At 43.8% G+C, this 24,062-nt stretch overlaps 2 protein-coding genes across 2 annotated transcripts in view; both read right to left on the bottom strand.

Annotated features, from left to right (window-relative positions):
• The window catches only part of LOC122616673, a 60,679-nt gene that overhangs the window by 7,084 nt on the left and 29,533 nt on the right, over positions 1 to 24,062 (bottom strand). Inside the window, exons 23-28 of the mRNA XM_043792212.1 lie at positions 13,775 to 23,899; positions 7,611 to 13,462; positions 6,804 to 7,529; positions 3,769 to 6,479; positions 859 to 924; positions 87 to 512 (exon numbers count right to left, since the gene is read on the bottom strand). Of these exons, the coding sequence (XP_043648147.1) occupies positions 87 to 512; positions 859 to 924; positions 3,769 to 6,479; positions 6,804 to 7,529; positions 7,611 to 13,462; positions 13,775 to 23,899 (19,906 nt within the window). The remainder of the gene's footprint in view (positions 1 to 86; positions 513 to 858; positions 925 to 3,768; positions 6,480 to 6,803; positions 7,530 to 7,610; positions 13,463 to 13,774; positions 23,900 to 24,062) is intronic.
• LOC122617602 lies at positions 473 to 3,569 on the bottom strand. Its single transcript, XM_043793522.1, has 3 exons — positions 1,292 to 3,569; positions 859 to 924; positions 473 to 512 (listed from the first exon to the last, which is right to left on the bottom strand). The coding sequence occupies exon 1, from the start codon at positions 3,501 to 3,503 to the stop codon at positions 1,419 to 1,421; it is 2,085 nt and encodes a 694-aa protein (XP_043649457.1). The 5' UTR covers positions 3,504 to 3,569; the 3' UTR covers positions 473 to 512; positions 859 to 924; positions 1,292 to 1,418.

Below are 24,062 nucleotides of genomic sequence, written 5' to 3' on the forward strand. Positions count from 1 at the left end.
ACACTATGCATTCTAATTCGCCTCAAGCTACTATCCTAAACTCTAGGCTAGCGTTGGGACTACCTCAAATCTATATGGTATGTTACCTTTTGCCGCCGATGTACTTGGGACAGCAGACTGGGACTGCTGCTGTTGGAACTGAGTGGTAATTGTCGTTGTCATGGTGGTGGTCGTGTTCTGGGCATGCAAGGGTAAATGTATGTGCTCGTCGGTGAAGCTCATGTTGTCGTCAAACGACTTGCCCGACATGGACTCAATGGTGGGCGATTTGATAACATCGACGCCGCTGATATCGTCGCATGTTATGGCATAGTTCTCACTTTCTGAGTTGTAGTCCAGCTTAGCGATCTCATGGCCATTGGCCTGATGGCCGTGACTCTCAATGATCTCGACACTTTCTTCGAGCACGCGATCCACCAGAATATTGGCTTCCTCGCGAATGCGTGCAACAAGATCTCCGCTATCGCCATCGCCATCACTATCATCATCACCACCACCAACTTTAACATCACCTGGAAGACAATTGCACAGTTCAATGGTAGGTAGAAATTGGACAGATTGAAATAGAAAGTGAGAGCGCGTTAGAAAGTAAGGGCAAGCTTGGAAAAGCATGTAGAGCATGAGAAGCGAGAAGTATGTGCAAGATTATGTGTGATAGCTGATGGCGGTGAGGTTGATTGGTGATGTGAGCGAGATCTGGCGCACGAACATAATTCCGTTAAAATTATTTTGTCAATGAGCTTTAATTGCATTTAGGAAACAAATACGAACAACTGATCAATTTGGCATACCAATTAAGCATAATGTATTACAATACTTATGACAAGCAAAAGTTAAATATCTTGGACTGAAACTTACCAATTTCATGTGAGATCTTTGCGGTATCCAGACTGAATACGTCTACTTTTTTTTCCTGAAGGGTTTCTGCAATAAACAAAACCAATGTTAGACGAGCTCAAGTTATGTCTGGTACAAACACAAAAGTGACCTAGAACTACATTATATTAATCTACAAACGAAATGATAATGAATGATTTACAGACAATCGAAACAAGAACAAACGAAACGAATTTGAAATATCACTTTTTTTAGCATCAAGTACGATTGGGAATTACAATAGAGAGTGAGTGTTAGTACAACGACGCATAGGTGATGCTTAGAAATTTGTTAGTATGGCACGGGTACAGAGGTTGACGTATGGGGGCGATGCGAGTAGATTTAAGGCTTTTTGCTGCTTTTATTGTGGCAAGAACTTTAACGAAAATGGTTGGTAATTGTTGGCTTTACTTACAAAATGCTTGAGAGTGTGTGTGTTGGGTTTTCGTATCTATGAACACTTATTAACTATTGTTGAGATTTATTTTGGCAACTGCTTGGGACTGATTCGAGTCGGATTGGCTGCGGACACGGGAAGCACGCTAATTGCCTCCCCTGGCGGCCGACTCGTCAGACTCAACATACTCAACGTCGGTATGGGCATCTCGGATCACGCCTTTAGCATGTAGCTTCTCGGCCTCGCTGTTGAAACTGCGACCACTCTTCTCGTGTACCACCGTATAGCTCTCGTTCAACATATCATTCAGCTCCTTACTATTGCTGTTGGCCACTGGAACGGCCGGTGGTTCCAGAGCATCCTCCGCATCCGAAGGCAACTGAACGTCCTCAACATCGGTATGTTCCTGATTTAGCATATCATCCTTAAGCAGACGGAAGTGAAGCGGTTGTGGCTTTGTCTTGCCGCAAGTTTTATCTCCTGTCGATATCGGTGGTACATCGGAGACGTCTGAGATGTCGGAGACATCGTCGGTGGATACATCCTCAGATTCTGAGGCTTTGTCCGCATTTGATCTCTTAGCCTGTTGCTTAAGCTGCTCCACGCGCTTCACACCCAGAGGTAAGCCACATTCACTTAGGTCCATATCTTCGACATCTGTGACTCCATCCTCTTTGCCCTTCACGGCGTCAAGTAGTTTATTCTTTCCCTTGCTTAGAGTGCGGGTCTTTAACTTCTTGCGGCGATTTATTCCGGCCACAAAGATTTCCTCAACGTCGGTTACGGACTCGGCATTGGTCTGTACCTCCAGGCGTTTGTTTTGCTGCTGCTTCAATAGTTCATTGGATACAATTACTTCGTTTTCGATTAGACTCGGTCCTCCCATTGCAGCATCTTCAGCAACTGAACGTTGAAGACTCCATTCATCGGCACACGAATAGTCCTCGGAATCGGTGTGGATCATGTCCTTAAGGTGGTTGTAAATGCCAAACTCGTAGTTCGTGTCCATGGGCATGACATTGGTAATTGTGTCGCCGTACTTATCCTCCTTCAGTTCCACTACTTCGCGATGGGGCAGTGGTAAGGCCTCGTGGCAGATTGATCGAATTTCCGGTTCAGCACTGGTGGACAGGGAGCTCTCTTCACAGAACATGTCCTCGACATCAGTAAGGCAGGTCCCATCATCGCCAGACGCAAGGATTATGGCACGTGGTATGGGTTGTTCGTCCTCCTCCTCGTTGTCAAAACTATCTTCGGCGGCAGAGTCGTCAATACCCTCAACGTCAGTTAAAACCTCTTCGTTTTTTGAAGCCAGCTGTAGGAAGTTTTTCTGCCCTGACGTGGGCATACTGCATTTCGAGTTTCGACGTGGCTGTCCACTGGCACTTACGAAGGCCACATCAATTGCAGGAAAACTAGTCTCACTGGCACTCTGGCTAAACGCAGCTGCTCCCTCAGACTCGGACTCTGATTCCGAGCAGGCAATGTTGCAAACCTCTTCGTGACCACTATCGGATACCTCCAAAACTTCATCCTCGGACATGCCACGCACCCCGATACCAGTGCAATCGGACATGGCTGAGGCCAAATCGCTTATATCACTAATCACAGAAACATCTTCATATTGATCGGAGTCGTCTTGGTTCTTCTCGCCATCTGCTATATTTACTCGCCCCTGATCTCCCATCGCTTGATCCAGATCAACGCACACTGATTTTTCGCAACCATATCCAACTTCGGAATCGGTGTCGTAGTCTTCGCAATCAGTAAGATAGTCTGCCATACCATTTAGGTTTTGTGCTTGCACGAAATCTCCGGCTTTTATCTCACAGCTCTCCTTGGCATCATTATCGACGGCTTCTTGGTTCTGGAGTCCCTGTTGGAGAAACTCCCTTAGCGACAGCTTTAGTTCTGGGTATGCTGTACTCTTCTCATCATCTTCCGATTCTGTGTCGTAGTCCTCCACATCAGTCACATCGTTGTCTCCCGTATTCGCTCTGGGATGAGCTTTGGGCTTCAGGGAGGAGTTACAAGAATTTCGACGGGAGCTTGGTTTCAGTACCTCAACCTGACTGTCAAAATCTTCGACATCGGTTACGCCCCCCCCGCCATTGCGCCCATAGTCCATGTCATTGCTATCTGTGTCGTGGGATGACGATGAGGAGGATAAGTCGGAATGGGTGGATCGCTTGTCGGCAGTTACGGATATAGTTGGGAGTTTCTTGGACATTATGTTTGGCTTTATTTGGTAGGTCTGTGCTATTGTGTATTATGGCTTAAGTTTGTCGGCTTTAGTTATTTACGTTTGCTATTTGTGGAGAATAAGTTAAAAATGGGTTAAGTAAAAGCATTTCATACATAGGCATATCAATAAGAAAAGTTGCATTTGGTAACTAAGCCCTAGATATGATGGGTATCGTAGCTAAGCTTATCTTAAGTATCATTGTGATCTCGACCTAACAGATATCTTGAATATACATAAGTACCATAGTTACCTTTGGAAGTGCTGCCCTTCTCCACCCCTACCTCCGCCTCCAGTTGACTCTGTCCAAAAGCCACTGGCATCGGCAGAGAAGGATCAAGGGCAGCAGCAATAGCACCGCTACTGTGGTGGTGGTGTTGCTGATGGTGGTGCTGTTGCTGGCGGCGCAGGGTCTCCTCAATAAGGGCCAGGGGGCTGCGAGTGGGTTTGGGCGAGCCGGGACTGGCGGCCAGCAGACGATCAGGATCACCGGAGCCTAGCATGGGTAAGGCAACAGAATCCGAGAGACTGGAGTCGGTGGTGTCGATGAAACTGACATCGAACTCGTTAATGCATCTCTGATCGCTGCTTGTCGTGGAGGGCGGGCGCACAGACATGATCGTGTGGTGTTCTACATCAAATTCTGGCTGTCGATAGACCACCTCGAGCGGCTTGTCGGGGCCGAAGGTTTTAGTGAACACCTCGCTGGTTAGCACCTTGCGACTGTTGCTGCCGCTACCGGAGGATGATGAGGTAGAACTTTTTGTACTATCGCTTGATTTAATGGAACGTATGGTTATCACCTCACAGTCGTCATCAACGAGCACGGTGCTAACAGCGCTGGTGGTTGCTGTTGGTTCCCGATGCACCCGTACGGTCGATGTCGAAACAACCGCTCCACTTGCTCGCCGGATGTTGGTCAAGTCCTTGTCCGTTTTGCGGCTAGCCGTGCTAACGGATCGCACACTTCGTCGTGTGCTATTTGAAGAACCGCTGGCACTGGTGGTGCCGCTTCCCGAGTTCGAACTCGACTCGTTCATCGTGTCCTTCATCTTCTTTTGCAGCTTTGGCTCCATGGAGCTATGCACGGTTCTGGTCGATGTTGCTGTGGTGGTCATGGTGCCACTGGATTCACTTACTTTGCTTACCGTTCGCTTTACTGGTTTCTTATTGTCTACCTGAGGTCTCTTGACGGTGTCATCACTCTTGCTTAGCTTTGCTGCAGTCCTTGCACTGGAAGACACGCTAATCGGAACTTTGGTGCGCTGTATAGTGGCTGTGGTCTTCGTCAGAAGCTTGTTGTCGGTTTCTATGGAAGTTTTGTAGACAAGTTTCATGGCTGAATTAGCTGATTGTGTCTTCATGCTTTTGGTTGCTTGGCTCTTTGAGCCTATCACGTTTGCTAGTTTATTTTCCTTGGATGTTTGTCGTTTGTATAGGCGGTCGGTGCTTTTCATTAGGGATTCCTTGCTATCGCTCTGTGAGCCTCTTTTAATCTGGGAACGGGGCTGTGCTGGTTTCTTTTCAGCAATCGAGTTTTTTTGTTTCGTTATTTGGGTTGTGGACTTTGTCAAGGCACTTGTAGCAGTTTGTGTTTTTCGGGTACTTTTAGTTAGGGCCGGAGCTGGCGATTTGGGTGGTGCCGGCGACTTTGGGGGTGCCGTGGAGACACTCTGGCCAATGTCGCCTTCGCCACTCAAACCGTACCTCATGCTGTGGGCCAGGGTGGGTTGCATGTATCTGTGGGTGGCAGACGGTGTCGGAGTTTTCCGCTTCTCAACGTGCTCTTGGCTGACGGTTCGCTCAGTCTTTTTGGAACTTTTTTCTGTAAGCTCTTTAGTAGATCGAGTGACAGTGGTTTTAGTTTGGTTTACGACTTTCTTGCCTGCTTTTGCGGTCTTAAGCTGTGGACTAAACGATCGAGGTGAGGTATTGTAGGGAATTCGTGTGACGTCTGTCTTAACCCTTGGTCTTGGTGTGGTAGAACGACTGCCTTCACCTTGCGGTTTGCTTTCGTAGAAAATGGAACTTGAAGCCGGACTTGATGATCTCTCAAAGTGTATTTCACTTATCACGCGACTAGTAGCGGACGCTGAACTGGTGGTTGTTGAAGTAGAGCTTGTAACTGAACGTCGTGACTCGGTCTTATTTGATTGTTTTGATTTGTCCATGGTTACTATTTTTCTAATCGGAGTTTGTTTGACAGTAGTCGTCTTTGCTGGAGAAACTGGTTTGGGACTAGGCTTTTCCCTAACCGCAAGTGTCCTTTTGCTAATAGTTGACTTATTTGTCGATTTTGCAGAAGCCTCCTCTAATATTTTCCCTGTCTTTGACTTAATTATTTTTTTCGATTGTGCTCTAGCTGGTGCCTTTTTAACTGGAGCTATTAATTTCTGTTCATCGTCTAAATTTACAAAGTAAGCAACCGGACGAACTTCTTGTGCATTAGTTACTTTTAACTGAGGGCTACAGAGTTTATCTTCTGTAGGAATATCAGGAATAAACTTAGCATTCTTAAGAGTGTCTTCAACTATTTGTTCAACTGAACGACCTTCGTCTACTACCTGATCTTTAATATTTCTGGTTTTCTGAACACTTTTGAGTGTTTCGTCAACAATTTTTTTTACCTCAGCATTACCAGCCCTGATGGTATCCTCCACAATCTGTTGAACAGACCTATTTTCTTTAGAACCAGAAACCAAATCAAAGCCAGCACGATGATCTAAATAGCTTTCCTGAGTCTGAGATTTCTGTGCAATGACGTTAATTGCATTTGACTTTTCCCCAGAATAAGTTACCAATGCCATATGACCAACAGACTCGGCTATTGGGTTAAATGTCTGGGTATCTACAGTTGCTTCACTAGTGTTTGCTGATTTTGAATTTGTTTGATCTGGAGTTGAATTTTCGTCTGACATAATGGGTGTATTTATATTAGGACATATGCCAGACATAGGCTTAGTACTTCCACACTCCTCGTCACTTTCATCGTCCGAACACTCTTTTAAAATAGGCTTTACTGACTCTCTTGGTGAGATTGATTTGTCATCCACTGAGGCTGGGATGTTATCGTCTTTCAAGTTTGATATCGAGTCAATCGGAGTAACTATTTTGGAATCTTCTGTTGTTATACTACTGCTTGCAAACTTAATATTTGCTTGAATTGTTGTTGAACTTTCTTCTGCCTTGAAGGAACTAACTTCTTTGGAAATTACGTCATGGAAACTAGTGAAGGGTGTCACTACATGAATTGGTTCATTAAAAGACTTCTCTTGGGTCTTAGGAGACTCAATTTTGGTATCACCTTCATAGTCGCAATATTCCACTAGACTGGGCTTAATAGTCACTATGAGTGACTTGGAACTGTCGTCTGGTTTAGCTAGGCCCTTTTGGTCCTTCTTCTCAGGCGACTTTGGCTTTTCTTCAGTATGAAGAGGAGACTTATCCTCACTACCAGTCACAGAAGTTACCAACAAAGTTGGGTGGCTAATAGGTTTGTCTTGTGGTTTGGGGATATCTATTTCGTCATCAGATTCGTCGTCCGAATATTCTTTGGGACTGGGCTTGACAGTCTCAATGACTGACTTGGCACTGTCGTCTGGTTTATCTAGGATCTTTTCGTCTTTCTTCTCAGGCGACTTCGGTTTTTCTTCAGGATGAAGAGGAGACTTCTCCCCACTACCTGTTACAGAAGTTACCAAAGAAGTGGGGTAGCTAATAGGTTTGTCTTGTGGTTTGGGGATATCTATTTCGTCATCAGATTCGTCGTCCGAATATTCTTTGGGACTGGGCTTGACAGTCTCAATGACTGACTTGGAACAGTCGTCTGGTTTATCTAGGATCTTTTCGTCTTTCTTCTCAGGCGACTTCGGTTTCTCTTCAGGATGAAGTGGAGACTTATCCTCACTACCAGTCACAGAAGTTACCAAAGAAGTTGGGTGGCTATAAGGTTTGTCTTGTGGTTTGGGAATATCTATTTCGTCATCAGATTCGTCGTCCGAATATTCTTTGGGACTGGGCTTAGCAGTCTCAATGACAGACTTGGAACTGTCATCTGGTTTAGCTTCGACCTTTTCGTCTTTCTTCTCAGGTGACTTTGTTTTTTCTTCAGGATGAAGTGGAGACTTGTCCCCACTACCTGTTAGAGAAGTTACCAAAGAAGTTGGGTGGCTAATAGGTTTGTCTTGTGTTTTGGGAATATCTATTTCGTCATCAGATTCGTCGTCCGAATATTCTTTGGGACTGGGCTTGACAGTCTCAATGACTGACTTGGAACAGTCGTCTGGTTTATCTAGGATCTTTTCGTCTTTCTTCTCAGGCGACTTCGGTTTCTCTTCAGGATGAAGTGGAGACTTATCCTCACTACCAGTCACAGAAGTTACCAAAGAAGTTGGGTGGCTAATAGGTTTTTCTTGTGGTTTGGGAATATCTATTTCGTCATCAGATTCGTCGTCTGAATATTCTTTGCGACTGGGCTTAGCAGCCTCAATGACAGACTTGGAACTGTCATCTGGTTTAGCTAGGACCTCTTCGTCTTTCTTCTCAGGCGACTTCGGTTTTTCTTCAGGATGAAGAGGAGACTTGTCCCCACTACCTGTTACAGAAGTTACCAAAGAAGTTGGGTGGCTAATAGGTTTGTCTTGTGGTTTGGGAATATCTATTTCGTCATCAGATTCGTCGTCCGAATATTCTTTGCGACTGGGCTTAGCAGTCTCAATGGCAGACTTGGAACTGTCATCTGGTTTAGCTACGACCTTTTCGTCTTTCTTCTCAGGTGACTTTGTTTTTTCTTCAGGATGAAGAGTATACTTTTCCCCACTACCTGTTACAGAAGTTACCAAAGAAGTTGGGTGGCTAATAGGTTTGTCTTGTGGTTTGGGAATATCTATTTCGTCATCAGATTCGGCGTCCGAATATTCTTTGGGACTGGGCTTGACAGTCTCAATGACTGACTTGGAACTGTCGTCTGGTTTATCTAAGATCTTTTCGTCTTTCTTCTCAGGCGACTTCGGTTTCTCTTCAGGATGAAGTGGAGACTTATCCTCACTACCAGTCACAGAAGTTACCAAAGAAGTTGGGTGGCTAATAGGTTTGTCTTGTGGTTTGGGAATATCTATTTCGTCACCAGATTCGTCGTCCGAATATTCTTTGGGACTGGGCTTAACAGTCTCAATGACTGGCTTGAAACTGTCGTCTGGTTTCGCTAGGACCTTTTCGTCTTTCTTCTCAGGCGACTTCGGTTTTTCTTCAGGATGAAGTGGAGACTTATCCTCACTACCAGTCACAGAAGTTACCAAAGAAGTTGGGTGGCTAATAGGTTTTTCTTGTGGTTTGGGAATATCTATTTCGTCATCAGATTCGTCGTCTGAATATTCTTTGCGACTGGGCTTAGCAGTCTCAATGACAGACTTGAAACTGTCATCTGGTTTAGCTAGGACCTTTTCGTCTTTCCTCTCAGGCGACTTCGGTTTTTCTTCAGGATGAAGGGGAGACTTGTCCCCACTACCTGTTACAGAAGTTACCAAAGAAGTTGGGTGGCTAATAGGTTTGTCTTGTGGTTTGGGAATATCTATTTCGTCATCAGATTCGTCGTCCGAATATTCTTTGGGACTGGGCTTGACAGTCTCAATGACTGACTTGGAACTATCGTCTGGTTTATCTAGGATCTTTTCGTCTTTCTTCTCAGGCGACTTCGGTTTTTCTTCAGGATGAAGAGGAGACTTCTCCCCACTACCTGTTACAGAAGTTACCAAAGAAGTGGGGTAGCTAATAGGTTTGTCTTGTGGTTTGGGGATATCTATTTCGTCATCAGATTCGTCGTCCGAATATTCTTTGGGACTGGGCTTGACAGTCTCAATGACTGACTTGGAACTGTCGTCTGGTTTATCTAGGATCTTTTCGTCTTTCTTCTCAGGCGACTTCGGTTTTTCTTCAGGATGAAGAGGAGACTTATCCTCACTACCAGTCACAGAAGTTACCAAAGTAGTTGGGTGGCTATAAGGTTTGTCTTGTGGTTTGGGAATATCTATTTCGTCATCAGATTCGTCGTCCGAATATTCTTTGGGACTGGGCTTAGCAGTCTCAATGACAGACTTGGAACTGTCATCTGGTTTAGCTTCGACCTTTTCGTCTTTCTTCTCAGGTGACTTTGTTTTTTCTTCAGGATGAAGTGGAGACTTGTCCCCACTACCTGTTAGAGAAGTTACCAAAGAAGTTGGGTGGCTAATAGGTTTGTCTTGTGTTTTGGGAATATCTATTTCGTCATCAGATTCGTCGTCCGAATATTCTTTGGGACTGGGCTTGACAGTCTCAATGACTGACTTGGAACAGTCGTCTGGTTGATCTAGGATCTTTTCGTCTTTCTTCTCAGGCGACTTCGGTTTTTCTTCAGGATGAAGAGGAGACTTGTCCCCACTACCTCTTACAGAAGTTACAAAAGAAGTGGGGTAGCTAATAGGTTTGTCTTGTGGTTTGGGGATATCTATTTCGTCGTCAGATTCGTCGTGCGAATATTCTTTGGGACTGGGCTTGACAGTCTCAATGACTGACTTGGAACTATCGTCTGGTTTATCTAGGATCTTTTCGTCTTTCTTCTCAGGCGACTTCTCTTTTTCTTCAGGATGAAGTGGAGACTTATCCTCACTACCAGTCACAGAAGTTACCAAAGTAGTTGGGTGGCTAATAGGTTTGTCTTGTGGTTTGGGAATATCTATTTCGTCATCAGATTCGTCGTCCGAATATTCTTTGGGACTGGGCTTAACAGTCTCAATGACTGGCTTGAAACTGTCGTCTGGTTTCGCTAGGACCTTTTCGTCTTTCTTCTCAGGCGACTTCTCTTTTTCTTCAGGATGAAGTGGAGACTTATCCTCACTACCAGTCACAGAAGTTACCAAAGAAGTTGGGTGGCTAATAGGTTTTTCTTGTGGTTTGGGAATATCTATTTCGTCATCAGATTCGTCGTCTGAATATTCTTTGCGACTGGGCTTAGCAGTCTCAATGACAGACTTGGAACTGTCATCTGGTTTAGCTAGGACCTCTTCGTCTTTCTTCTCAGGCGACTTCGGTTTTTCTTCAGGATGAAGAGGAGACTTGTCCCCACTACCTGTTACAGAAGTTACCAAAGAAGTTGGGTGGCTAATAGGTTTGTCTTGTGGTTTGGGAATATCTATTTCGTCATCAGATTCGTCGTCCGAATATTCTTTGCGACTGGGCTTAGCAGTCTCAATGACAGACTTGGAACTGTCATCTGGTTTAGCTACGACCTTTTCGTCTTTCTTCTCAGGTGACTTTGTTTTTTCTTCAGGATGAAGAGTATACTTTTCCCCACTACCTGTTACAGAAGTTACCAAAGAAGTTGGGTGGCTAATAGGTTTGTCTTGTGGTTTGGGAATATCTATTTCGTCATCAGATTCGGCGTCCGAATATTCTTTGGGACTGGGCTTGACAGTCTCAATGACTGACTTGGAACTGTCGTCTGGTTTATCTAAGATCTTTTCGTCTTTCTTCTCAGGCGACTTCGGTTTCTCTTCAGGATGAAGTGGAGACTTATCCTCACTACCAGTCACAGAAGTTACCAAAGAAGTTGGGTGGCTAATAGGTTTGTCTTGATGTTTGGGAATATCTATTTCGTCACCAGATTCGTCGTCCGAATATTCTTTGGGACTGGGCTTAACAGTCTCAATGACTGGCTTGAAACTGTCGTCTGGTTTCGCTAGGACCTTTTCGTCTTTCTTCTCAGGCGACTTCGGTTTTTCTTCAGGATGAAGTGGAGACTTATCCTCACTACCAGTCACAGAAGTTACCAAAGAAGTTGGGTGGCTAATAGGTTTTTCTTGTGGTTTGGGAATATCTATTTCGTCATCAGATTCGTCGTCTGAATATTCTTTGCGACTGGGCTTAGCAGTCTCAATGACAGACTTGAAACTGTCATCTGGTTTAGCTAGGACCTTTTCGTCTTTCCTCTCAGGCGACTTCGGTTTTTCTTCAGGATGAAGAGGAGACTTGTCCCCACTACCTGTTACAGAAGTTACCAAAGAAGTTGGGTGGCTAATAGGTTTGTCTTGTGGTTTGGGAATATCTATTTCGTCATCAGATTCGTCGTCCGAATATTCTTTGGGACTGGGCTTGACAGTCTCAATGACTGACTTGGAACTATCGTCTGGTTTATCTAGGATCTTTTCGTCTTTCTTCTCAGGCGACTTCGGTTTTTCTTCAGGATGAAGAGGAGACTTATCCTCACTACCAGTCACAGAAGTTACCAAAGTAGTTGGGTGGCTAATAGGTTTGTCTTGTGGTTTGGGAATATCTATTTCGTCATCAGATTCGTCGTCCGAATATTCTTTGGGACTGGGCTTAACAGTCTCAATGACTGGCTTGAAACTGTCGTCTGGTTTCGCTAGGACCTTTTCGTCTTTCTTCTCAGGCGACTTCTCTTTTTCTTCAGGATGAAGAGTATACTTTTCCCCACTACCTGTTACAGAAGTTACCAAAGAAGTTGGGTGGCTAATAGGTTTGTCTTGATGTTTGGGAATATCTATTTCGTCACCAGATTCGTCGTCCGAATATTCTTTGGGACTGGGCTTAACAGTCTCAATGACTGGCTTGAAACTGTCGTCTGGTTTCGCTAGGACCTTTTCGACTTTCTTCTCAGGCGACTTCGGTTTTTCTTCAGGATGAAGTGGAGACTTATCCTCACTTCCAGTCACAGAAGTTACCAAAGAAGTTGGGTGGCTAATAGGTTTTTCTTGTGGTTTGGGAATATCTATTTCGTCATCAGATTCGTCGTCTGAATATTCTTTGCGACTGGGCTTAGCAGTCTCAATGACAGACTTGAAACTGTCATCTGGTTTAGCTAGGACCTTTTCGTCTTTCCTCTCAGGCGACTTCGGTTTTTCTTCAGGATGAAGAGGAGACTTGTCCCCACTACCTGTTACAGAAGTTACCAAAGAAGTTGGGTGGCTAATAGGTTTGTCTTGTGGTTTGGGAATATCTATTTCGTCATCAGATTCGTCGTCCGAATATTCTTTGCGACTGGGCTTAGCAGTCTCAATGACAGACTTGTAACTGTCATCTGGTTTAGATACGACCTTTTCGTCTTTCTTCTCAGGTGACTTTGTTTTTTCTTCAGGATGAAGAGTATACTTGTCCCCACAACCTGTTACAGAAGTTACCAAAGAAGTTGGGTGGCTAATAGGTTTGTCTTGTGGTTTGGGGATATCTATTTCGTCATCAGATTCGTCGTCCGAATATTCTTTGGGACTGGGCTTAACAGTCTCAATGACTGACTTGGAACTGTCGTCTGGTTTATCTATGATCTTTTCGTCTTTCTTTTCAGGCGACTTCGGTTTTTCTTCAGGATGAAGTGGAGACTTATCCTCACTACCAGTCACAGAAGTTACCAAAGAAGTTGGGTGGCTAATAGGTTTTTCTTGTGGTTTGGGAATATCTATTTCGTCATCAGATTCGTCGTCTGAATATTCTTTGGGACTGGGCTTAGCAGTCTCAATGACAGACTTGAAACTGTCGTCTGGTTTCGCTAGAACCTTTTCGTCTTTCTTCTCAGGCGACTTTGTTTTTTCTTCAGAATGAAGAGGAGACTTCTCCCCACTTCCTGTTACAGAAGTTACCAAAGAAGTGGGGTAGCTAATAGGTTTGTCTTGTGGTTTGGGGATATCTATTTCGTCATCAGATTCGTCGTCCGAATATTCTTTGGGACTGGGCGTAACAGTCTCAATGATAGACTTGAAACTGTCATCTGGTTTAGCTAGGACCTTTTCGTCTTTCATCTCGGGTGACTTTGTTTTTTCTTCAGGATGAAGAGGAGATTTTTCCCCAAGACCTGCTACAGAAGTTACCAAAGATATTGGGTGACTATCAGGCTTGTCGTAAGGCTTAGTAATTTCAAACTCCTCCTCACTTTCATCGTCCGAATACTCTTTTAAAATAGGCTTCAGTGACTCTCTTGGTGACTTTGGTTTGTCATCTACTGAGGATGGGATCTTATCGTCATTTAAGTTTGAAAGGGAGTCAATCGGTATAACTATCTTGGTATCTTCTGTTGTTATAGTAGTGCTTGCGAACTTAGTATTTGATTGAATTGTTGTTGAACTTTCTTCTGCCTTGAAGGAAATTACTTCTTTGGACATAACATCATGGAAACTAGTGAAGGCTGTCACTTCTGGAATTGGTTCACTAAAAGGCTTCTCTTGGGGCTTAGGACACTCAAGATTGGCATCACCTTTATTGTCGGAATATTCCACTAGACTGGGCTTAATAGTCTCAATGACTGACTTGGAACTGTCGTCTGGTTTAGCTAGGACATTTTCGTCTTTCCTCTCAGGCGACTTCGGTTTTTCTTCAGGATGAAGAGGAGACTTATTCCCACTACCTGTTACAGAAGTTACCAAAGAAGTTGGGTGGCTAATGGGTTTGTCTTGTGGTTTGGAAATATCTATTTCGTCATCAGATTCGTCGTCCGAATATTCTTTGGGACTGGGCTTGACAGTCTCAATGACTGACTTGGAACTGTCGTCTGTTTTATCTAGGATCTTTTCGTCTTTCCTCTCAGGCGACTTCGGTTTTTTTTCAGTAGGAAGAGGAGACTTATCCCCACTACCTGTTACAGAAGTTACCAAAGAAGTTGGGTGGCTAATAGGTTTGTCTTGTGGTTTGGGAATATCTATTTCGTCATCAGATTCTTCGTCCGAATATTCTTTGGGACTGGGCTTGACAGTCTCAATGACTGACTTGGAACTGTCGTCTGGTTTATCTAGGATCTTTTCGTCTTTCCTCTCAGGCGACTTCGCTTTTTTTTCAGTAGGAAAAGGAGACTTATCCCCACTACCTGTTACAGAAGTTACCAAAGAAGTTGGGTGGCTAATAGGTTTATCTTGTGACTTGGGAATATCTATTTCGTCTCCAGATTCGTCGTCCGAATATTCTTTGGGACTGGGCTTGACAGTCTCAATGACTGACTTGGAACTGTCGTCTAGTTTATCTAGGATCTTTTCGTCTTTCTTCTCAGGCGACTTCGGTTTCTCGTCAGGATGAAGTGGAGACTTATCCTCACTACCAGTCACAGAAGTTACCAAAGAAGTTGGGTGGCTAATAGGTTTGTCTTGTGGTTTGGGAATATCTATTTCGTCTCCAGATTCGTCGTCCGAATATTCTTTGGGACTGGGCTTGACAGTCTCAATGACTGACTTGGAACTGTCGTCTAGTTTATCTAGGACCTTTTCGTCTTTCTTCTTAGGCGACTTCGGGTTCTCTTCAGGATGAAGTGGAGACTTATCCTCACTACCAGTCACAGAAGTTACCAAAGAAGTTGGGTGGTTAATAGGTTTGTCTTGTTGTTTGGGAATATCTATTTCGTCTCCAGATTCTTCGTCCGAATATTCTTTGGGACTGGGCTTAACAGTCTCAATGATTGGCTTGAAACTGACGTCTGGTTTCGCTAGGACCTTTTCGTCTTTCTTCTCAGGCGACTTCGGTTTCTCTTCAGGATGAAGTGGAGACTTATCCTCACTACCAGTCACAGAAGTTACCAAAGAAGTTGGGTGGCTAATAGGTTTTTCTTGTGGCTTGGGAATATCTATTTCGTCATCAGATTCGTCGTCTGAATATTCTTTGCGACTGGGCTTAGCAGTCTCAATGACAGACTTGAAACTGTCATCTGGTTTAGCTAGGACCTTTTCGTCTTTCTTCTCAGGCGACTTCGGTTTTTCTTCAGAATGAAGAGGAGACTTATCCTCACTACCAGTCACAGAAGTTACCAAAGTAGTTGGGTGGCTAATAGGTTTGTCTTGTGGTTTGGGAATATCTATTTCGTCATCAGATTCGTCGTCCGAATATTCTTTGCGACTGGGCTTAGCAGTCTCAATGACAGACTTGGAACTGTCATCTGGTTTAGCTACGACCTTTTCGTCTTTCTTCTCAGGTGACTTTGTTTTTTCTTCAGAATGAAGAGGAGACTTATCCTCACTACCAGTCACAGAAGTTACCAACGTAGTTGGGTGGCTAATAGGTTTGTCTTGTGGTTTGGGAATATCTATTTCGTCATCAGATTCGTCGTCCGAATATTCTTTGGGACTGGGCTTAACAGTCTCAATGACTGGCTTGAAACTGACGTCTGGTTTCGCTAGGACCTTTTCGTCTTTCTTCTCAGGCGACTTCGGTTTTTCTTCAGGATGAAGTGGAGACTTATCCTCACTACCAGTCACAGAAGTTACCAAAGAAGTTGGGTGGCTAATAGGTTTGTCTTGTGGTTTGGGAATATCTATTTCGTCATCAGATTCGTCGTCCGAATATTCTTTGCGACTGGGCTTAGCAGTCTCAATGACAGACTTGGAACTGTCATCTGGTTTAGCTACGACCTTTTCGTCTTTCTTCTCAGGTGACTTTGTTTTTTCTTCAGAATGAAGAGGAGACTTATCCTCACTACCAGTCACAGAAGTTACCAACGTAGTTGGGTGGCTAATAGGTTTGTCTTGTGGTTTGGGAATATCTATTTCGTCATCAGATTCGTCGTCCGAATATTCTTTGGGACTGGGCTTAACAGTCTCAATGACTGGCTTGAAACTGACGTCTGGTTTCGCTAGGACCTTTTCGTCTTTCTTCTCAGGCGACTTCGGTTTTTCTTCAGGATGAAGAGGAGACTTGTTCCCACTACCTGTTACAGAAGTTACCAAAGAAGTTGGGTGGCTAATAGGTTTGTCTTGTGGTTTGGGAATATCTATTTCGTCATCAGATTCGTCGTCCGAATATTCTTTGCGACTGGGCTTAGCAGTCTCAATGACAGACTTGGAACTGTCATCTGGTTTAGCTACGACCTTTTCGTCTTTCTTCTCAAGTGACTTTGTTTTTTCTTCAGGATGAAGAGTATACTTGTCCCCACTACCTGTTACAGAAGTTACCAAAGAAGTTGGGTGGCTAATAGGTTTTTCTTGTGGTTTGGGAATATCTATTTCGTCATCAGATTCGTCGTCTGAATATTCTTTGCGACTGGGCTTAGCAGTCTCAATGACAGACTTGAAACTGTCATCTGGTTTAGCTAGGACCTTTTCGTCTTTCTTCTCAGGCGACTTCGGTTTTTCTTCAGAATGAAGAGGAGACTTATCCTCACTACCAGTCACAGAAGTTACCAAAGTAGTTGGGTGGCTAATAGGTTTGTCTTGTGGTTTGGGAATATCTATTTCGTCATCAGATTCGTCGTCCGAATATTCTTTGCGACTGGGCTTAGCAGTCTCAATGACAGACTTGGAACTGTCATCTGGTTTAGCTACGACCTTTTCGTCTTTCTTCTCAGGTGACTTTGTTTTTTCTTCAGAATGAAGAGGAGACTTATCCTCACTACCAGTCACAGAAGTTACCAACGTAGTTGGGTGGCTAATAGGTTTGTCTTGTGGTTTGGGAATATCTATTTCGTCATCAGATTCGTCGTCCGAATATTCTTTGGGACTGGGCTTAACAGTCTCAATGACTGGCTTGAAACTGACGTCTGGTTTCGCTAGGACCTTTTCGTCTTTCTTCTCAGGCGACTTCGGTTTTTCTTCAGGATGAAGTGGAGACTTATCCTCACTACCAGTCACAGAAGTTACCAAAGAAGTTGGGTGGCTAATAGGTTTGTCTTGTGGTTTGGGAATATCTATTTCGTCATCAGATTCGTCGTCCGAATATTCTTTGCGACTGGGCTTAGCAGTCTCAATGACAGACTTGGAACTGTCATCTGGTTTAGCTACGACCTTTTCGTCTTTCTTCTCAGGTGACTTTGTTTTTTCTTCAGGATGAAGAGTATACTTGTCCCCACTACCTGTTACAGAAGTAACCAAAGAAGTTGGGTGGCTAATAGGTTTGTCTTGTGGTTTGGGGATATCTATTTCGTCATCAGATTCGTCGTCCGAATATTCTTTGGGACTGGGCTTGACAGTCTCAATGACTGACTTGGAACTGTCGTCTGGTTTATCTATGATCTTTTCGTCTTTCCTCTCAGGCGACTTCGGTTTTTTTTCAGTAGGAAGAGGAGACTTATCCCCACTACCTGTTACAGAAGTTACCAAAGAAGTTGGGTGGCTAATAGGTTTGTCTTGTGGTTTGGGAATATCTATTTCGTCATCAGATTCTTCGTCCGAATATTCTTTGGGACTGGGCTTGACAGTCTCAATGACTGACTTGGAACTGTCGTCTGGTTTATCTAGGATCTTTTCGTCTTTCCTCTCAGGCGACTTCGGTTTTTTTTCAGTAGGAAGAGGAGACTTATCCCCACTACCTGTTACAGAAGTTACCAAAGAAGTTGGGTGGCTAATAGGTTTGTCTTGTGGTTTGGGAATATCTATTTCGTCATCAGATTCGTCGTCCGAATATTCTTTGCGACTGGGCTTAGCAGTCTCAATGACAGACTTGGAACTGTCATCTGGTTTAGCTACGACCTTTTCGTCTTTCTTCTCAGGTGACTTTGTTTTTTCTTCAGGATGAAGAGTATACTTTTCCCCACTACCTGTTACAGAAGTTACCAAAGAAGTTGGGTGGCTAATAGGTTTGTCTTGTGGTTTGGGAATATCTATTTCGTCATCAGATTCGTCGTCCGAATATTCTTTGGGACTGGGCTTGACAGTCTCAATGACTGACTTGGAACTGTCGTCTAGTTTATCTAGGATCTTTTCGTCTTTCTTCTCAGGCGACTTCGGTTTCTCTTCAGGATGAAGTGGAGACTTATCCTCACTACCAGTCACAGAAGTTACCAAAGAAGTTGGGTGGCTAATAGGTTTGTCTTGTGGTTTGGGAATATCTATTTCGTCTCCAGATTCGTCGTCCGAATATTCTTTGGGACTGGGCTTAACAGTCTCAATGACTGGCTTTAAACTGACGTCTGGTTTCGCTAGGACCTTTTCGTCTTTCTTCTCAGGCGACTTTGGTTTTTCTTCAGGATGAAGTGGAGACTTATCCTCACTACCAGTCACAGAAGTTACCAAAGAAGTTGGGTGGCTAATAGGTTTTTCTTGTGGTTTGGGAATATCTATTTCGTCATCAGATTCGTCGTCTGAATATTCTTTGCGACTGGGCTTAGCAGTCTCAATGACAGACTTGGAACTGTCATCTGGTTTACCTAGGACCTTTTCGTCTTTCTTCTCAGGCGACTTCGGTTTTTCTTCAGGATGAAGAGGAGACTTGTCCCCACTTCCTGTTACAGAAGTTACCAAAGAAGTTGGGTGGCTAATAGGTTTGTCTTGTGGTTTGGGAATATCTATTTCGTCATCAGATTCGTCGTCCGAATATTCTTTGCGACTGGGCTTAGCAGTCTCAATGACAGACTTGGAACTGTCATCTGGTTTAGCTACGACCTTTTCGTCTTTCTTCTCAGGTGACTTTGTTTTTTCTTCAGGATGAAGAGTATACTTTTCCCCACTACCTGTTACAGAAGTTACCAAAGAAGTTGGGTGGCTAATAGGTTTGTCTTGTGGTTTGGGACTATCTATTTCGTCATCAGATTCGTCGTCCGAATAGTCTTTGGGACTGGGCTTGACAGTCTCAATGACTGACTTGGAACTGTCGTCTAGTTTATCTAGGACCTTTTCGTCTTTCTTCTCAGGCGACTTCGGGTTCTCTTCAGGATGAAGTGGAGACTTATTCTCACTACCAGTCACAGAAGTTACCAAAGAAGTTGGGTGGCTAATAGGTTTGTCTTGTGGTTTGGGAATATCTATTTCGTCTCCAGATTCGTCGTCCGAATATTCTTTGGGACTGGGCTTAACAGTCTCAATGACTGGCTTGAAACTGACGTCTGGTTTCGCTAGGACCTTTTCGTCTTTCTTCTCAGGCGACTTCGGTTTTTCTTCAGGATGAAGAGGAGACTTATCCTCACTACCAGTCACAGAAGTTACCAAAGTAGTTGGGTGGCTAATAGGTTTGTCTTGTGGTTTGGGAATATCTATTTCGTCATCAGATTCGTCGTCCGAATATTCTTTGCGACTAGGCTTAGCAGTCTCAATGACAGACTTGTAACTGTCATCTGGTTTAGATACGACCTTTTCGTCTTTCTTCTCAGGTGACTTTGTTTTTTCTTCAGGATGAAGAGTATACTTGTCCCCACAACCTGTTACAGAAGTTACCAAAGAAGTTGGGTGGCTAATAGGTTTGTCTTGTGGTTTGGGGATATCTATTTCGTCATCAGATTCGTCGTCCGAATATTCTTTGGGACTGGGCTTAACAGTCTCAATGACTGACTTGGAACTGTCGTCTGGTTTATCTATGATCTTTTCGTCTTTCTTTTCAGGCGACTTCGGTTTTTCTTCAGGATGAAGTGGAGACTTATCCTCACTACCAGTCACAGAAGTTACCAAAGAAGTTGGGTGGCTAATAGGTTTGTCTTGTGGTTTGGGAATATCTATTTCGTCTCCAGATTCGTCGTCCGAATATTCTTTGGGACTGGGCTTAACAGTCTCAATGACTGGCTTGAAACTGACGTCTGGTTTCGTTAGGACCTTTTCGTCTTTCTTCTCAGGCGACTTCGGTTTTTCTTCAGGATGAAGTGGAGACTTATCCTCACTACCTGTCACAGAAGTTACCAAAGAAGTTGGGTGGCTAATAGGTTTTTCTTGTGGTTTGGGAATATCTATTTCGTCATCAGATTCGTCGTCTGAATATTCTTTGCGACTGGGCTTAGCAGTCTCAATGACAGACTTGAAACTGTCATCTGGTTTAGCTAGGACCTTTTCGTCTTTCTTCTCAGGCGACTTCGGTTTTTCTTCAGGATGAAGAGGAGACTTGTCCCCACTACCTGTTACAGAAGTTACCAAAGAAGTTGGGTGGCTAATAGGTTTGTCTTGTGGTTTGGGGATATCTATTTCGTCATCAGATTCGTCGTCCGAATATTCTTTGGGACTGGGCTTGACAGTCTCAATGACTGACTTGGAACTGTCGTCTGGTTTATCTATGATCTTTTCGTCTTTCTTCTCAGGCGACTTCGGTTTTTCTTCAGGATGAAGTAAAGACTTATCCTCACTACCAGTCACAGAAGTTAGCAAAGAAGTTGGGTGGCTAATAGGTTTGTCTTGTGGTTTGGGAATATCTATTTCGTCATCAGATTCGTCGTCCGAATATTCTTTGCGACTGGGCTTAGCAGTCTCAATGACAGACTTGGAACTGTCATCTGGTTTAGCTACGACCTTTTCGTCTTTCTTCTCAGGTGACTTTGTTTTTTCTTCAGAATGAAGAGGAGACTTATCCTCACTACCAGTCACAGAAGTTACCAACGTAGTTGGGTGGCTAATAGGTTTGTCTTGTGGTTTGGGAATATCTATTTCGTCATCAGATTCGTCGTCCGAATATTCTTTGGGACTGGGCTTAACAGTCTCAATGACTGGCTTGAAACTGACGTCTGGTTTCGCTAGGACCTTTTCGTCTTTCTTCTCAGGCGACTTCGGGTTCTCTTCAGGATGAAGTGGAGACTTATCCTCACTACCAGTCACAGAAGTTACCAAAGAAGTTGGGTGGCTAATAGGTTTGTCTTGTGGTTTGGGAATATCTATTTCGTCACCAGATTCGTCGCCAGATTCGTCGGGCTTAGCAGTCTCAATGACAGACTTGGAACTGTCATCTGGTTTAGCTAGGACCTTTTCGTCTTTCTTCTCAGGCGACTTCGGTTTTTCTTCAGGATGAAGAGGAGACTTGTCCCCACTTCCTGTTACAGAAGTTACCAAAGAAGTTGGGTGGCTAATAGGTTTTTCTTGTGTTTTGGGAATATCTATTTCGTCATCAGATTCGTCGTCTGAATATTCTTTGCGACTGGGCTTAGCAGTCTCAATGACAGACTTGAAACTGTCATCTGGTTTAGCTAGGACATTTTCGTCTTTCTTCTCAGGCGACTTCGGTTTTTCTTCAGGATGAAGAGGAGACTTGTCCCCACTACCTGTTACAGAAGTTACCAAAGAAGTTGGGTGGCTAATAGGTTTGTCTTGTGGTTTGGGGATATCTATTTCGTCATCAGATTCGTCGTCCGAATATTCTTTGGGACTGGGCTTGACAGTCTCAATGACTGACTTGGAACTGTCGTCTGGTTTATCTATGATCTTTTCGTCTTTCTTCTCTGGCGACTTCGGTTTTTCTTCAGGATGAAGTGGAGACTTATCCTCACTACCAGTCACAGAAGTTACCAAAGAAGTTGGGTGGCTAATAGGTTTGTCTTGTGGTTTGGGAATATCTATTTCGTCACCAGATTCGTCGTCCGAATATTCTTTGGGACTGGGCTTAACAGTCTCAATGACTGGCTTGAAACTGTCGTCTGGTTTCGCTAGGACCTTTTCGTCTTTCTTCTCTGGCGACTTCGGTTTTTCTTCAGGATGAAGTGGAGACTTATCCTCACTACCAGTCACAGAAGTTACCAAAGAAGTTGGGTGGCTAATAGGTTTGTCTTGTGGTTTGGGAATATCTATTTCGTCACCAGATTCGTCGTCCGAATATTCTTTGGGACTGGGCTTGACAGTCTCAATGACTGACTTGGAACTGTCGTCTGGTTTATCTATGATCTTTTCGTCTTTCTTCTCTGGCGACTTCGGTTTTTCTTCAGGATGAAGTGGAGACTTATCCTCACTACCAGTCACAGAAGTTAGCAAAGAAGTGGGGTAGCTAATAGGTTTGTCTTGTGGTTTGGGGATATCGATTTCGTCATCAGATTCGTCGTCCGAATATTCTTTGGGACTGGGCTTAACAGTCTCAATGATAGACTTGAAACTGTCATCTGGTTTAGCTAGGACCTTTTCGTCTTTCTTCTCGGGTGACTTTGTTTTTTCTTCAGGATGAAGAGGAGATTTTTCCCCAAGACCTGCTACAGAAGTTACCAAAGATATTGGGTGACTATCAGGCTTGTCGTAAGGCTTAGTAATTTCAAACTCCTCCTCACTTTCATCGTCCGAATACTCTTTTAAAATAGGCTTCATTGACTCTCTTGGTGACTTTGGTTTGTCATCTACTGAGGATGGGATCTTATCGTCATTTAAGTTTGAAAGGGAGTCAATCGGTATAACTATCTTGGTATCTTCTGTTGTTATAGTAGTGCTTGCGAACTTAGTATTTGATTGAATTGTTGTTGAACTTTCTTCTGCCTTGAAGGAAATAACTTCTGTGGACATAACATCATGGAAACTAGTGAAGGCTGTCACTTCTGGAATTGGTTCACTAAAAGGCTTCTCTTGGGGCTTAGGACACTCAATTTTGGCATCACCTTTATTGTCGGAATATTCCGAGAGACTGGGCTTAATAGTCTCAATGAGTGACTTGGAACTGTCTTCTGGTTTATCTAGGACCTTTTCGTCTTTCTTCTCAGGCGACTTCGGTTTTTCTTCAGGATGAAGAGGAGACTTGTCCCCACTACCTGTTACAGAAGTTACCAAAGAAGTCGGGTAGCTAATAGGTTTGTCTTGTGGTTTGGGGAAATCTATTTCGACATCAGATTCGTCGTCCGAATATTCTTTAGGACTGGTCTTGTTAATCTCAATGACTGACTTGAAACTGTCGTCGGGTTTCGCTAGGACCTTTTCGTCTTTCTTCTCAGGTGACTTTGTTTTTTCTTCAGGATGAAGAGTATACTTGTCCCCACTACCTGTTACAGAAGTTACCAAAGAAGTTGGGTGGCTAATAGGTTTGTCTTGTGGTTTGGGGATATCTATTTCGTCATCAGATTCGTCGTCCGAATATTCTTTGAGACTGGGCTTGACAGTCTCAATGACTGACTTGGAACTGTCGTCTGGTTTATCTAGGATCTTTTCGTCTTTCTTCTCAGGCGACTTCGGTTTTTCTTCAGGATGAAGTGGAGACTTATCCTCACTACCAGTCACAGAAGTTACCAAAGAAGTTGGGTGGTTAATAGGTTTGTCTTGTGGTTTGGGAATATCTATTTCGTCATCAGATTCGTCGTCCGAATATTCTTTGGGGCTGGGCTTGACAGTCTCAATGACTGACTTGGAACTGTCGTCTGTTTTATCTAGGATCTTTTCGTCTTTCCTCTCAGGCGACTTCGGTTTTTCTTCAGGATGAAGAGGAGACTTATCCCCACTACCTGTTACAGAAGTTACCAAAGAAGTTGGGTGGCTAATGGGTTTGTCTTGTGGTTTGGGGATATCGATTTCGTCATCAGATTCGTCGTCCGAATATTCTTTGGGACTGGGCTTAACAGTCTCAATGATAGACTTGAAACTGTCATCTGGTTTAGCTAGGACCTTTTCGTCTTTCTTCTCGGGTGACTTTGTTTTTTCTTCAGGATGAAGAGGAGATTTTTCCCCAATACCTGCTACAGAAGTTACCAAAGATATTGGGTGACTATCAGGCTTGTCGTAAGGCTTAGTAATTTCAAACTCCTCCTCACTTTCATCGTCCGAATACTCTTTTAAAATAGGCTTCATTGACTCTCTTGGTGACTTTGGTTTGTCATCTACTGAGGATGGGATCTTATCGTCATTTAAGTTTGAAAGGGAGTCAATCGGTATAACTATCTTGGTATCTTCTGTTGTTATAGTAGTGCTTGCGAACTTAGTATTTGATTGAATTGTTGTTGAACTT

The sequence above is a fragment of the Drosophila teissieri genome, chromosome 3L (genome assembly GCF_016746235.2).
Source record: "Drosophila teissieri strain GT53w chromosome 3L, Prin_Dtei_1.1, whole genome shotgun sequence".
In the NCBI taxonomy this organism is placed as follows: Eukaryota; Metazoa; Arthropoda; class Insecta; order Diptera; family Drosophilidae; genus Drosophila; species Drosophila teissieri.

Excerpts from the sequence above, each read along its gene's own strand:
- LOC122617602 (XM_043793522.1), bottom strand. The coding sequence starts at position 3,503 with ATGTCCAAGAAACTCCCAACTATATCCGTAACTGCCGACAAGCGATCC.